Source organism: Camelina sativa, chromosome 4, assembly GCF_030686135.1.
Source record: "Camelina sativa cultivar CO46 ecotype springtype chromosome 4, ASM3068613v1".
Classification (NCBI taxonomy): domain Eukaryota; kingdom Viridiplantae; phylum Streptophyta; class Magnoliopsida; order Brassicales; family Brassicaceae; genus Camelina; species Camelina sativa.
Genome location: NC_141883.1, coordinates 15,091,222 through 15,104,349, shown reverse-complemented (window position 1 = coordinate 15,104,349; position 13,128 = coordinate 15,091,222). Strand labels below are relative to the sequence as shown.

At 42.5% G+C, this 13,128-nt stretch overlaps 1 protein-coding gene and 1 pseudogene across 3 annotated transcripts; one reads left to right on the top strand and one right to left on the bottom strand.

Moving 5' to 3' along the window:
- Positions 1–161: 161 nt before the first annotated feature.
- Positions 162–1,227, bottom strand: LOC147945745 (uncharacterized; annotated as a pseudogene).
- A 3,793-nt stretch (positions 1,228–5,020) lies between these two features.
- On the top strand, positions 5,021–7,064 carry LOC104783725 (protein NEN2-like). 3 transcript variants are annotated; one of them, XM_087509065.1, is made up of 6 exons: positions 5,021–5,313; positions 5,567–5,672; positions 5,752–5,798; positions 5,871–5,901; positions 6,025–6,635; positions 6,720–7,064. In XM_087509065.1, exons 2-5 carry the CDS (start codon positions 5,667–5,669, stop codon positions 6,307–6,309), a joined length of 369 nt encoding a protein of 122 aa, XP_087365191.1. In that variant the 5' UTR covers positions 5,021–5,313; positions 5,567–5,666; the 3' UTR covers positions 6,310–6,635; positions 6,720–7,064. The 3 variants fall into 3 exon arrangements, 2 of the variants coding, with proteins under 2 accessions (XP_087365191.1, XP_087365192.1); XR_015596140.1 differs by lacking the exon at positions 5,871–5,901 and having other exon boundaries at positions 5,025–5,313; XM_087509066.1 differs by having other exon boundaries at positions 5,063–5,672.
- Positions 7,065–13,128: the final 6,064 nt, after the last annotated feature.

The window sequence follows — 13,128 nt, the reverse complement described above, 5'->3', positions numbered from 1 at the left end:
CAAAAAGATTCTTTTGAAACAGGCAATATTATGGGGAGGGTCACCAAGACCAAAAAACTCCCGAATCAAGTTTTTAAGCATACAAAAAAAAACTAAAGGAAAAGCAAAAGCAACAAGAGAGGAGGCAACACAGGCCCAAAACAACCCCAAGAAAAAACGATTCACGAAGTAGAAGGGGGATCAGGGGCCGAACTGCGCTCCACTGCTTCTGTGGTCAGCTCCTCAGAGACATCAGGGAATAGCTCGGACAACGACACCTCAGGCGCGTAAGCTTTGGGAGTGTTAGTCCTAATCACCTCCAGTTCCTGGTTTGACATCTGCCCGATGTTAGTCCCGGATTCATCGATCACGATGCTCAGTGGGGGCTCGCTGCATAGCAATTCAGGGGGTGTATCTGCCAAGAGGCTTGAGAAGGCTGAAATATCAAAGTCACGGAGGGATACCTTCGCAACATCACCGGCGGCCTTTTCTTCGTCAGCACGGATTGATTCGAGCTCCGCTTCAAGGTCCGCAATTTCACCCTTTGAGATCTCTTCGATGAGCACTCGGTTCGCCTTAATCTCAGCAGCCCTAACCAGAGCTGCGGTCAGACGTTCCCTCTCTTCAAAGTGAGCTCTTACATCTTCAATCAAGGGTCGGAGGGACCGCCTTAGATGTTGGCGCTCTTCTCTTCGGGCCTTATCCATCACGCAGCCATGACTTGCCTCTAGGAGTTGGTTTCGGAGTTCGATCTCATGAAGCTTGTTCTTGGCGGCCTTTTCACTTGCTGAAGCTTCATAGTAAAGGTCTCCGGCTCTCTTCAGCTTCCCTCTAAGGTCCTCATTTGCGATCCCGAGGTCTAACACTTGGAGCTCAGCTTTCTTCATCCGCGACCGAATCTGCTCGGCCTTCTCCACGGTCTCGGCGTTTTCCGCCTCTAGACGAGCGTACTCCTCTACCTGGGCCTCCAGCTCGGCCACCCTGCCTTTTAACTTCAACAGCTTGGAAACCGAAGGAGCGGCAAAAAGTTGATCCTCATATGAAGCAACCGAACTGTTGAACTCAATCATCATCTGCAAAAATAGGGGGTTAGTGTCGCCTTCCAACTGACGTCGACTAGATAAGGAAATCTCAGTTTGGACTCACCTCACCAACGTTATCCGCGAATCAGAAGAAGTTTCCACGGTTAGTCTCGGTCATGTCCGCAAATGGCGGAACACGAGCCCCGGGGCGAGCAAAACTCCTCATTAAGTCCGCAGGCGAGGGAGGACAAGCTGCATCCAAGGAAGATTACTTAGCTCACCATCGCATCATGCAAAAAGGAGTTAGAACAAGTGGTAGACAAAATTCTTACCTCGGGGAGAGTGACAGTGTTCTTTTGGTGGAAGTCTACCGGAGGAACCTCCGAATTCTTTAGCCAAAGGGAGCTCCCCGGATTTCTTCTCAAAGGGTCCTTCCCTCGAACCAGATCTGCTTCGCCCGTATCCAGAGGAGCTAGTTTGGGCCCGGGCCTTTTCACGGGGGGAGGAAGAAGTTTCGGGCTCTTTTCTCTTCTTTGACGCCTCCATCTGCTGAGAACCGCCAGCTGCTCGGCCACTCTCGGTAACCGTAGCAAGCGCACTGCCTTCACCAGTTTTGTCAGCCGAATCCGAGATAACAATCAAAGGGGGGGCGGCTGGATCCGAAGTCAGCTCAGCATTGGGCTCCCGAGCAGGAGTTGCGGTGTTCACCGAGGTTGAGGGTAGAGCTTCAATTGATTTCGAAGCCGAAGAGTCAGCACTCCTCGCTGGAAGGCGAGCTTTACCCTTTGCCAAAGAGTTGTACATTAGCCTTTTCGATTCCTTCTCGGCGTTCTCCAGTTCTCTCCTGAAGTTCTTCTCCTCTCTGTAAGCCATGGCGGAGGTGTCAAAGAAGCGGGGATCGGTAGAGGTAACGTAGGAACAGCTCCTAAGTCGGACTCCAGACTTTCTGATCCGTTCACACGAGAACGAATCCCAAGCGATCTGACATTTGCAGAGCCGAGGAAAGCTGTCCACGCTCGAAGTGAGCTGCAAAAATGATGATAAAAGGATTAGTAATGGAAGAGAGAAAGGACATCTAATACCATTTAGAGTACTCTACGCTACCAATTTTCGAGGCCCACTTTGACACGAACAAATTCGCGCGGGGCCCGAAGGTGAGTTTGTTCACAAGGAAAAAGAGAAATGACTTTTGCCACATCTCGTCCTTATCCGGGAGGTCGTCAAAGACCTTTAGGCCGGAGAGCGGGCTCTTGTACAGAGTACCCTTGGTTCGCCCTGTCTTCACGGTATAGATATGGAGGAAGTCCGGAAGGGACAACTTGTAGCCGTGCTCCTCCGCGAGAGTCTGGAGGCAAAGGACAGTCCGAACGAAGTTCGGACACATTTGAGGGAGAGCGAACCTAAGCTCGAACATCATCTGAACGATGAGCTCCGGGAGTGGGAAAGACAATCCGCACGCGGAGAAAAACTTGACAAAGGCGCAACAGTAACCGGGAGGAGGATTCTCCGGCGACTCGTTGGCACCCGAGATGCGAATTTCTACCTCCGATGGGATACAACACGACCCCCTGATCTCTGCAATATCGTCTTCTATGAGAATAGAAGGAGTGTGGGGACCGTAAACCCCGGGGATGAGCGGTTTTGCGGCTTTAGCCGGGGTGGATTTGGGCGGCGACATGCTTTCCGTTCGATAGAAAGGAGAAGAAAACAGCTTTTGTTGGCGAACAACGAAAATAAGAGAGGAGAAAGAAGCAATACACAGGAGGAAATTCTTACGAAGAAATGTCAAAAAACAAAGTAAATAACTCACCTTTATACACCAGGTCGAGGGAGAGAGCAATGATTACCTAGGGAAGCGAAAGGTACCGGTTTGCTCTCTCTCTCTCTCTTGTAGCGTGTTCTAATGTATAAAATCGTGGGGGTCCAGAGCTTGTTCGGGAAGACAAAATCCCATCATTATCGCAATCAAATCATGGGATTTGGTAAATATTCAGTTTCCCGAAGCGGTTAATTGAGAGAGAAAAGTCCCCCGAACTAAGTAGCTTGGGAGACTTGGGGGGCAACTGTTGGTACCGTGATCCGTCACTTCGGATCATGGGCTTAAGCCTTGGACAGACGTTGAGAATGGGCCTAAGAAGGACAAATAAAATGGGCCAGGACGAAATGAAACCAGCCGCTCGGCTGAGATGCGGAACACCGAAGTAAAAGAATAACGGTCGGGCAAGGCATCTCGGAGTTCGGAGATGGTTCAAAAATCAAGCAATAAATCGAATTAATGAGAGCACGGGATTTGCGGAGTAAATTTATTCGACTTTAATTGTAATTAGACTATAAATAAGAGGGGGTGGGGATGTAGAAGGGGGTCGAAAAAACTTTCACTTGGCAATAATACCTCACTTTCACTTTGCAAATAACTATTTACTCTTTTACTCTGCTTGGAACTAGAACGGTGATAAACAGTGAAACAACCGGACTTAATTCACTTCGGAACTCAGGTGAAAACCTTAGTTCTCACAACCGTCAGTCCGTACAACCACCGTACCAGTTGCTTCTTGCTCCAGAGGATCTCTTTTTGGCTATTTAAAAGCTGCTTCTTGCTCCAGTTGATGTTAGCCAATCTGCATAAATGTAGGCGGTGATCCACGGCTGCCAAAGGTTCTCTAGAACAATTTTACCAATCTCTGAATTGTCTCTAAATCTGCTGTTCCAATATATCTAAACAGACTCTTCTGCTTTTTCTTTTCAGGATCAAAAGACGTGACTAGCGGACAATGATTAGAACCTTCAAAATGGAAATACTCACCGTGATCTGAGGGATAAGCTATGGACCCAATCGCTGTTTGACATTGCTCTTCCTAGTCTACATCTAAGAAGCTGAGTATGTCTTTTTCCTCTCCAAGATAGGAATTTTCTACTATGTTTAAGATTGTACAACTCACAAGATGAAAGTTCTCAAGTCGGAAAATGACCCTTCGGATCTTGGTGGGCCTCCAGTTTTCTCATCATTACTAATTATGTCATGTCATTGATATCTTCCATGATGAACCAAGGACCGGATCTGGAGGAGGAAAGGGTTTGAAGTTGATCCCACAAGAGACCTCGCACTTGTAGGAGAAGTGTGGTGTACTTTGGGAACAATGTTGAAGAAATTAAGTTTGGAAAAAAGTTTAAAAAAAATTCACTGTAATAGCCAAGGTTTCTCTCTTTTTTTTTTCATTTTCGATTGTGTTTTGTTGGGAACTTTGAGCGTTTATATTATCCCACTGCATCAAAATCTGTTTTCTTCGTCTTCTTAAAACTATGATTTATGTTATTAATTTGCTCTGGATCAACATTAACTACAAGGTGATGGTATTTGTTGTATATGTTGAACTAACCTCCACAAACCATGTAAATGAAGGTAGATGAGTAGTTGTCCATCATTCTCTCGATCTTTGAATACAAACTTGCGAGTTACACTGTGATGTGACGTAAGAATCAATACCAACATTGCGTCAGAACTGACTCACATAAGAGGTGGTAGGTCTAGTGATGGCAGGTTGCTTTTACAATGCAAGCAGAAGCAGAATACCGCTGTGGTTCTATACCCTCCTTCGCAATTAAGAATGGCAGGTTGCTTTTACAATGCAAGCAGAAGCAGAATAATTGCCGAGGTGTCTTTTGGTCTGGGAAAGACGATATAATTCGTTTTAATTATAAAATCTAAATCATAACCATTTCATTTGTAAATTTAAATTGACATATAATCTTGTATTAATTATAAAATTTATACTCTAATCATCTTATTAGTAAACCCAAACTAATACATAATTTCGTTCTAATTGTAAAAGTTAAACCAAACCAATATTTAACTTTCCTTAATTAAAAGTATACAAAATTTGTTTTTTAATTTGTTTTACTTTTAAATTTAATTTTATTAGTTCTTAAATGAAATAATTTAGAAAATATTTTGATTGGTTGAAAATGAGGTGGTGAACAAAGGGGTAATTATATATACAGTTTTAATTGTGTTCAAGCCCGTTTAGTTATTCAATTACAATTAGTGGTGGAACTCCGGCTGAGGATCGGTAAAAGATTGTGTTCTTCAACATCAAGACGACAATTCCGTTCCGAACTGGCCAATGGAACGCGATTGTGGAATTCGGATCGATCCTGGTTTGCCTGAAGAAGCTACTGGTGCTTAAAACATACTCGACCCTGGTTAGACCCATTGACGTCAATCTGATCTCGCCTCAGTCCGTGCAGTTCAACGACTTCGCTTTTTCTCCTACATTTGCAGATATTGCCGACCACGTCTACGATATCCTGCCCGGTCGGTTCTTTATCCTCTTAACTTTTGTTTGGTGTATTGTTTGGTAAAATTTGAATTAGAGGCGAAAATCATAATTTTCTTCTTTAAGAAATTTAGGTTTCTTAGACCAAACATATGAAATTTTAACAATGTGAGCTCGAAAATGACACAGTTTGGAGCTTTTGTGGTTTAGGGTTTGTTTGTTTGCGTTTTGTTCGGTTGTGTTGATGTTCTGGTTTGAGGGTTTATTATGATTTGATTGTCCGAGGATCAGAGAAGCATTTTATGAGATCGGACGAAATCCACCAAAGCCAAAGCGTATCATTGACTTGTTGGGGTTGCTTACTCAAAGATTTGGGAGTAGAGTTGGTGATATGAAGGTAACTGTTTTTGAAATGGCTCTGGTGTAGTTATTTATTGGATGCTTATTCTGTTTTCCTTTGACCTTTGTGTGGACAGCTGGAGACCTTGGCTGCCTATTTTGGACTTGGTAACCAAACGCATAGGTATGGTAACATGCGAGCTTTTGCGTTACGGTGTTTTTATTGGCTAGCTGAGTTCTAATATGCAAGCTTTAGGAGTCTGGATTATACCACTGTCATGTTCTTGGTATGGTATCTTTATCTCTTCGAGTTTGACTAGCTTATGCTTTGTCCTAATCGCACTATTGCACGACTTTCAGAATATATGTTAATGATGTAACTAATTCAGAAAAATGTTGTGTTTAAACAGGAGTCAAGTATTTTAGATGCACTTACAGAGAACTCGTTTACTACTCCAGAAACAAGTTCAAGCAGGCGTAGGAATATCAACACATCTCCTCTGCAATTTCCTGCTGATCGGAAGACCGGAGAGAACAGTACAACTAAACCTCTCTTATCATTTGTTTCACTTAAAGAAGTTCAAACGAATCCATTTGATATGAGCACTTTGAGGAACAAAATTTCCCTAGCGGTAGTTCAATCAGATCATCAGTCTGAGACTGTCACCTCTGAAGGATTCTTGGATACTGAATAAATATCAATTCCAAGCATAAGAGCAACTCATATCCCGCTATATGACGGAAGCCAAATACTGAAACTACAGCTCTTCCTTGGGGACTGACCCCTTCGTCTCCATTGTCCTCGTCTAACGGTAAACTTTGGGATCAACGGGAAATATCCCGATAAATTTGGGAAACTGAATTTGAACTTTGTAGTTTATTTGTATTCAAGTCTCTTTAACGTTTTGTGAGAATGTGACGAGGTTGCGAAGACAAAATCTATTGATTAAGGCAGCAGTTCTGACTGGAAACCAGTAGTCACAATAGATAGTTTTTCAAACTCTCCTACGGCAAAACTTCAGTAAGTTTGTGCTTCACTTTCTGCTGGTTCCATTTAGGAACCATGTTTGCATAGATTTTCCTGATCGTTTCTTTGTTTGTGCAGTATACCGAGAAACAATGAAGACCGGTATGCAGTTGAGATACACAAGAAAGAGTTCTCTGCGAACCCAAACGTTGAGGAGCTTAAAGCCATGGTAACCAGAGGAACTGTTCTCGACGCCTTCCTGTCTTTGGAGCCTTATGATTATTAGCAGAGAGCTGGAAAGCTTGTTATACGCTAGCCTTGCCATAAGCTCCACCGCTTATGGTTTTAGTTATGATTTGAATCTCGAATGTTTATGCTTCCATGTTTTTACCTTCTTTTAGCATGGGACCATGTATTTAGGATTCACTATCTAAACTTTCATTTCTTGAAATCATATTTACATTCTTATCAAAAAAACAAAAATGCTTCCAAAAAAAAATCATCAACCTCCGCTTCTCTTCACCATAGCTTTGTTTTGTTTGACTCTTTCACCATAGCTTTAGTTATTCATTTTTAAAGGTTCAGGATTTCTTGGCCTTTCCCGTCTTTGCTCTGTTTCGGGTCAGCTCATCTCTCGTTGTCGTTTCTTCTTCACGGCTTTCTCTTCTTCTCCCTCACAGTCTCCTACTTGCCTGCAGGCTTCCTCCATCAAAGGATTTAACCAAAGTTTCTTTAAACATATTTATTCTTAATTTTGGAAAAAAAATAAAATTAAGAACTTATTAAGAAACTTTATTATTTCATAGGTCCATTGAATGTTGTTAAATTTGGAATCCATAATAAAATTGTCTTGTTCTTGACCAAAAGAGGTTTCTTTGCCCGATTCTGATTTTTCTTGTTCTTCACATAAGCTTCAATGCACTTGTATCCAATTATAGAGAGCTCAAATGAATTCCTGCAACATCAAAGATCTTCATTAGTTTAAGAGACGGGTAGCTACATATATGGTGAACTCTAACCACTACATTACTTCAAAGTCCCATAAACCAAATATCTTTGTGCAAAATTGCACACAACTACTTAACGTAGAGCAAACATGGTGGATTACCTAGGGAGGAATCATGTTAGGAGGGGCCTGACCATAGAACATTTGTTTTCCAAAACCAGGACCACCTGGTAATACATTGGCATGCGGGGACCAATACATTGGCATGCGGGCAGGTAAATGTTGTTTTCTCCTGGTCGGCAGGGTGTATAGAGATTTGGAAAAACCCACTATACCCGTCAAGGAAACAGTAGTAGGGGTGGTTAGCCAGCCTTTCCAGCATCTGGTCGATGAAAGGTAGAGGAAAGTGATCTTTCCTAGAGGCTGCATTAAGCTTCCTATAGTCAATACACATTCGATGACCTGTTATTGTCCTTGTGGGAATTAGCTCATCTTTCTCGTTTTTGACAACACTGATTCCACCTTTCTTCGGAACGCAGTGCACCGGGGATACCCAAGTACTATAAGAGATAGGGTAGATAACTCCAACGTCGAGCAACTTCAGAATTTCCTTTTTTACCTCTTCTTTTAGGTTTGGATTTAGCCTTACGCTGAGGTTCCACACTAGAATACGATTCATCCTCTAGGTTTATCCTATGGGTGCAGAGATCAGGAGATATACCCTTGATGTCGTCTAGAGTGTAACCTATTGCTCTTCTATAATTTCTTAATTGAGTGCAAAGCAACTTCAGCTCTTTTTCTGGCAAGCTAGTGATGTAGTTCTTTTACTTCAATTAAATTATCAATCCACAATCTGCATTAATCAACTCACTAAGAGTACACAAAGATGCTTAATCTAAACTTAAACAGGAATTGGTTTATTGTAACAGTCTTAACTAACAAAAAGGATTAAAGAAAGAAAACAAAACAAACTCACAACAATACAAACTCAAAACAAACAAGGACACAACTAAGAACAGACATTAAATCAAATTTAAACAGGTGAACCTTGGGCAAGGTAAGTGACTTGGGAGATAGCTAATCAATCCTACATATCTAAGCAAACAATCAAGAACACTCCTTAGGCTAAGAACACTTATGTAAATCAATTCACTTCCATGAAAAAGATTCTATGCAAATCAAGCAACGATCAACAATTTCCAAAGGCAATCACAAGATAAGCATGCATTAAAATCAAGTCTTTATACCACTAAACACCCAAATCATTAATTTCCATTGGCTATGAATGCAAAGCTGTTGAATAGTTTGGTTAAGGAATTTCAACAAACACCTTCTGGGCATAGAATTTCTAATATATAGAATTAACTTGATCAAGGCTTATCTAGCATTATAATCACCAAACAAGAAAGGAGTCACATAAATAAAGCCTTAGGTATCAAAGATCAATCATCTATCTCCCCAATCTACCAAGCCCAAAGTTCTAAAAGATCTACTCACTCATCATCATGATCACACAAAGGGAAGGGTTTGATCTTTGTGAAATCATAATAAGAGATTATAGATTAGGAGAAATAAAGAAGAACTTGATATTAAATACTTAGAAGTACTCAATCATTCAACAAACCAAGAGTAGAAAAGCTTAAGAACCCTAAAAGATGCTAAACAAGAGATAAACAAAAGACAATTCTCCCCTTAATAGGGTTAATGTATTTATAGGAAAATAAGAGGGAGCCTGGTCAACCCAGTTAAAACCGGGTCAAACCCGGATTAAGGCTAAAAAAAGTGTGGACTCAGTCGGCAATCGGGCAAGGTTTGGCCGATTGAGTGTGGCCGATGGTGTCAATCGGTCAAGCATTGGCCGATTGGCTTGGCCGATGATGGTTCCTGACTTTTCGTCTGATCAAGTGAACCGGGCAGGGTTTGGCCGATTGAGTGTGGCCGATGGTGGCAACCTTGGAGGCTTTGACTGATGGGCTTGGCCGATGGTGCTCCATGATATTGACGTCAAGGAATTGCTTCAGTGATCACTTGGCCAATTCTTTTGGCCGATGGCTTCAATCGGGCATCGTTTGGCCGTAGGACATGGCCGCTCATAGCTCCTGATCCTTTGTCACTTCTCCAACTTCACTCCTCTTTGATTATTTGCACCAAAACAGGTCTAAACGCTCCAAATATGATGAGATTACTCCAAGAACCTGAGAGATAACACACTAGATGCATATGCTCCTAAAATAACCTAGAATGACAAGATTATGCAACAAAACTATGTAAAAACAAGGCATAAAACCCAACAAACAAGATATCAGTTTGAACTGACGATAACTGGATAAGTTGAATTAGGTCCCAAGAAAACATACCTTAGCCCGTATGGAACAGGTTTGAGTTCTACTTTAGTCGCCCTTGACTCGGACCAATCATCAGTGGTTTGGAACTGTGACTCAAAGTGGTGCTAGATCATCCTACTCGGCGAAATGGTCGGGTTGGTGATCGGGCTGGTGGTCGGGTGGGCTGGTGTTAAACAGCTGCATGACATAACACATGAGGTGACAACTGATTTGCTTAAGCTTTGTTTGTCGAGCATCATCCTTTCATTCTCAGCCTCCCACATATCCTCACTTAATTCTGGCTCGATGACTGCTTTATAGGTGTCAAGCAATTCCTTATAGAGTTTCGTTTCTTGGTATATGAATCCCTCCTCACCATCCTTTGTTAGCGCTGTTTGTAGGCAATCCCCGATTGTTACCTCCTCAAACGCCGCCTCGCGCAGTTTCTCTAATTCCTCTATCCAGAAGTTTTACCCTGCGATTGTGGGCTTCTTCATAGTTTTCCAAATGTCAAACTGCATAGTAAGGTCTTCCCCGAGCTTCAGATGGATCTTCTCGTTCCTCACATCTATCACTGCTCTTGCGGTGACTAAGAATGGTCGTCCTAGGATTAGCGGATCCCTTGGTTCTACATCCATTGGTTAGTACATCTACGGATCATACCTTGACCAGCAAGTCTTCTAATACTCCTCTCGGAACCTTGTAGTTCTATCTGCCAGGACTAGCTGGATGTCGGTGGGCTTGAATTTATCAAATCCAAGGCGTTTGGCTACAGTTAAAGGCATTAAGCTCACTGATGCCCCCAAGTCATAGACACATATTCCGAATGTCATAGGTCCAATCGAGCAAGGTAATGTGAACGATCCCAGGTTGCTCAGTTTCTTAGGTGCAGTAGTCCTCTAGATGGCAGTGCTATACTCATGGTTGAGTATAACCATTCCTTGAACTTGTTTGATTCGTTCCATCACCGCATCTTTCAGGAATTTTTGGTAAGGGGGTATCAGAGTGAAAGCGTCCATTAGAGGCAAGCGAAGCTTGAGTTCCTTCATCTGTTTTTCGAACAATACCTTATACTTCTCAAGAAGTTCTTTGCAAACCCATCCAGGAAATGGCAACGGTGGCTTGTAAGGCGGATGGATGAATCGTCTCTCTTTCTGTTTCTCCCCGCCTTGTTTGTCGGTTTGTGGTGGGCTTACCGGAATATGCACTCGATCATTTATCGGGTATAGGGTCGGGTTGTTTTGCGGAATGGTTTGGCGGTTAAGCAGAAGTTGGTGGCTCACGGAGATCCTCCCCATCTAGGTCATTGCTGTCCGCAGTAATGGTTGGTGGTGTCTCACGAGTCGGTAGGTGTCGTCCATTCCGTAGGGCTATGGCAAGCGCATACTCCTGGCTTTTTGAAGTTGAAGCCGAATTATCTATAAGCGTTTGAATTTGAGAACTCCAAGCATCATACTTGATATGCAGATTTTGGTAGTTGGCGGATAAGGGACTGGCAAGATCATCGAGTCGCTTATTTATGTGTACGGCATCTGACTTCTGAGTGGACAGGACCTGTTGCATCATGGATAGCAAGTCGAGGGATGAGGATGCTAATAACATATTGTGTGATCAATTTATGTTAGATGGTTGGGTCGGTGGGTCGAGTTGCCTGGCAATAGGTAGGCCATGGTTAATGCCGTGTGAAGTGGTTGGATGGAGAGCCTGGTGATTGAGGATGTAGTTGCTGCGCCTTTTATTGTAACCTCCTTGATTGTTGATGTAGTTCACATCCTCTAGCTGAGCATTCTCCCCATCTTGTTGCTGGTACTGATCTTCCTCTGAGATTGAGTGGACATGTTGCTGGTGGTTGAGGAGTTTGTCCAATTTGTCATTGAGGACTTTAATGTCTCTCTTGTACTTGGCATCATCCTCTCCAAAAGATCGTATTGTGCGATCATACTCCTCATTGTAGTGCCTATCAGATTGAGCTAAGTTCTCCACTAGATCCCAACCTTCATCAACATCCTTGTTGAGGAAATTTCCATTACTAGCGGTGTCCAGAAACATCCTTATCAGATTGAGCTAAGTTCTCCACTTGATCATTCAAGTCTCTTGGCTTCTCCTTAGTTGCCACTTCTTCACTAGTGATTGTTCCACAAAACATTGTAGAGGAAGGTTTGATAGGATATGATGTGTTGGGATTCACATGAAGAAGAGTTACTCTCTTATTTGGGAAATTAGTGCTTGCCCCCACAGTGTTGAGAAAGGGAGTTCCTAGTATGAGAGGGAGCTTGTTGGTTTCTTTCATATTGACTACCATGAAGTCTGTTGGAACTGTGCAATCACCAACCATGAGTGGATAGTTCTCAATCAAACCAAGTGGAGATTTTGAGGAAGCATCTCCAAACATGGTGGAAGAAGAGGGCTGCTTCATGTCTTTGATCCCAAGAATCTTTACCATCTCAAGTGACATCACATTAACACTTGCTCCTGAATCACATAAGGCATCATCAAGTTGTAAAGCACCAAGTGAGCAATGTATAGTAAATCTGCCTCTATCTTCAAGCTTGAAAAATGTTTTTGGTTTGGGTTGTTATTCACTTGATGAATCAAAGGTTCTCATGATTTCTTCCACCTTCTCTATGTTTGCTAGAATAGCTTTGATGAACTCTATATGGATAGGAACTTGATACAAGCTATCCACATAAGGCAAAGGTGCTCCAACTCTATTCATATTAGCTTTGAAAGTTGAGAGCACTTTTTTTTTAGCATTTGTAAGAACCCTTTGTGGAAATGGATGTGGATGACTATAAAGAGGAAGAGCAACACTTGGTGCATCATTCTTTTTAACCTCCTTGGTGACTATCTCATTACCCCTAAATTCTTTCTCAGTTTTCTCACCTTTAGCAACCACCAAAATCTCAGCAGTAGAACCATATAGAAGAGCAGATATCTCTTCAATAGACCGTTCATTCTCATCAGCATGGCGATCCATTTTTGATTTTTTTGAAACTCATACTAGTAACCTTGTTCACTTATTCCTTGAAGATGACATTGCAAAACTCCTTTGGGTTTTGTTCTGGTTTTCCCGGTAGAGAACCCTTTGTCTTGTTGAAGAGGAAGAAGCTTGTCCCTGGACCTGTGTTTGCAACCTCTCAATCTTGGCATTTAACTCACTATAAACATTCTCAACTTTGTTGTGCATGTTCTTCATTTGTGTGGCAAGTTCAATGGCACCTCTCCCTTGTCCTTCTAAGAGTTGTCTAAGTAGAGAACTTGTGTCATCTATTTGACC

Bases quoted from the DNA above. Each gene is read 5' to 3' on its own strand.
- LOC104783725 (XM_087509065.1), top strand. The intron at 5,799-5,870 runs GTATGGTAACAT...TGCAAGCTTTAG, and splicing joins CTTGGTAACCAAACGCATAG to GAGTCTGGATTATACCACTG. The intron at 5,902-6,024 runs GTATGGTATCTT...GTGTTTAAACAG, and splicing joins ATACCACTGTCATGTTCTTG to GAGTCAAGTATTTTAGATGC.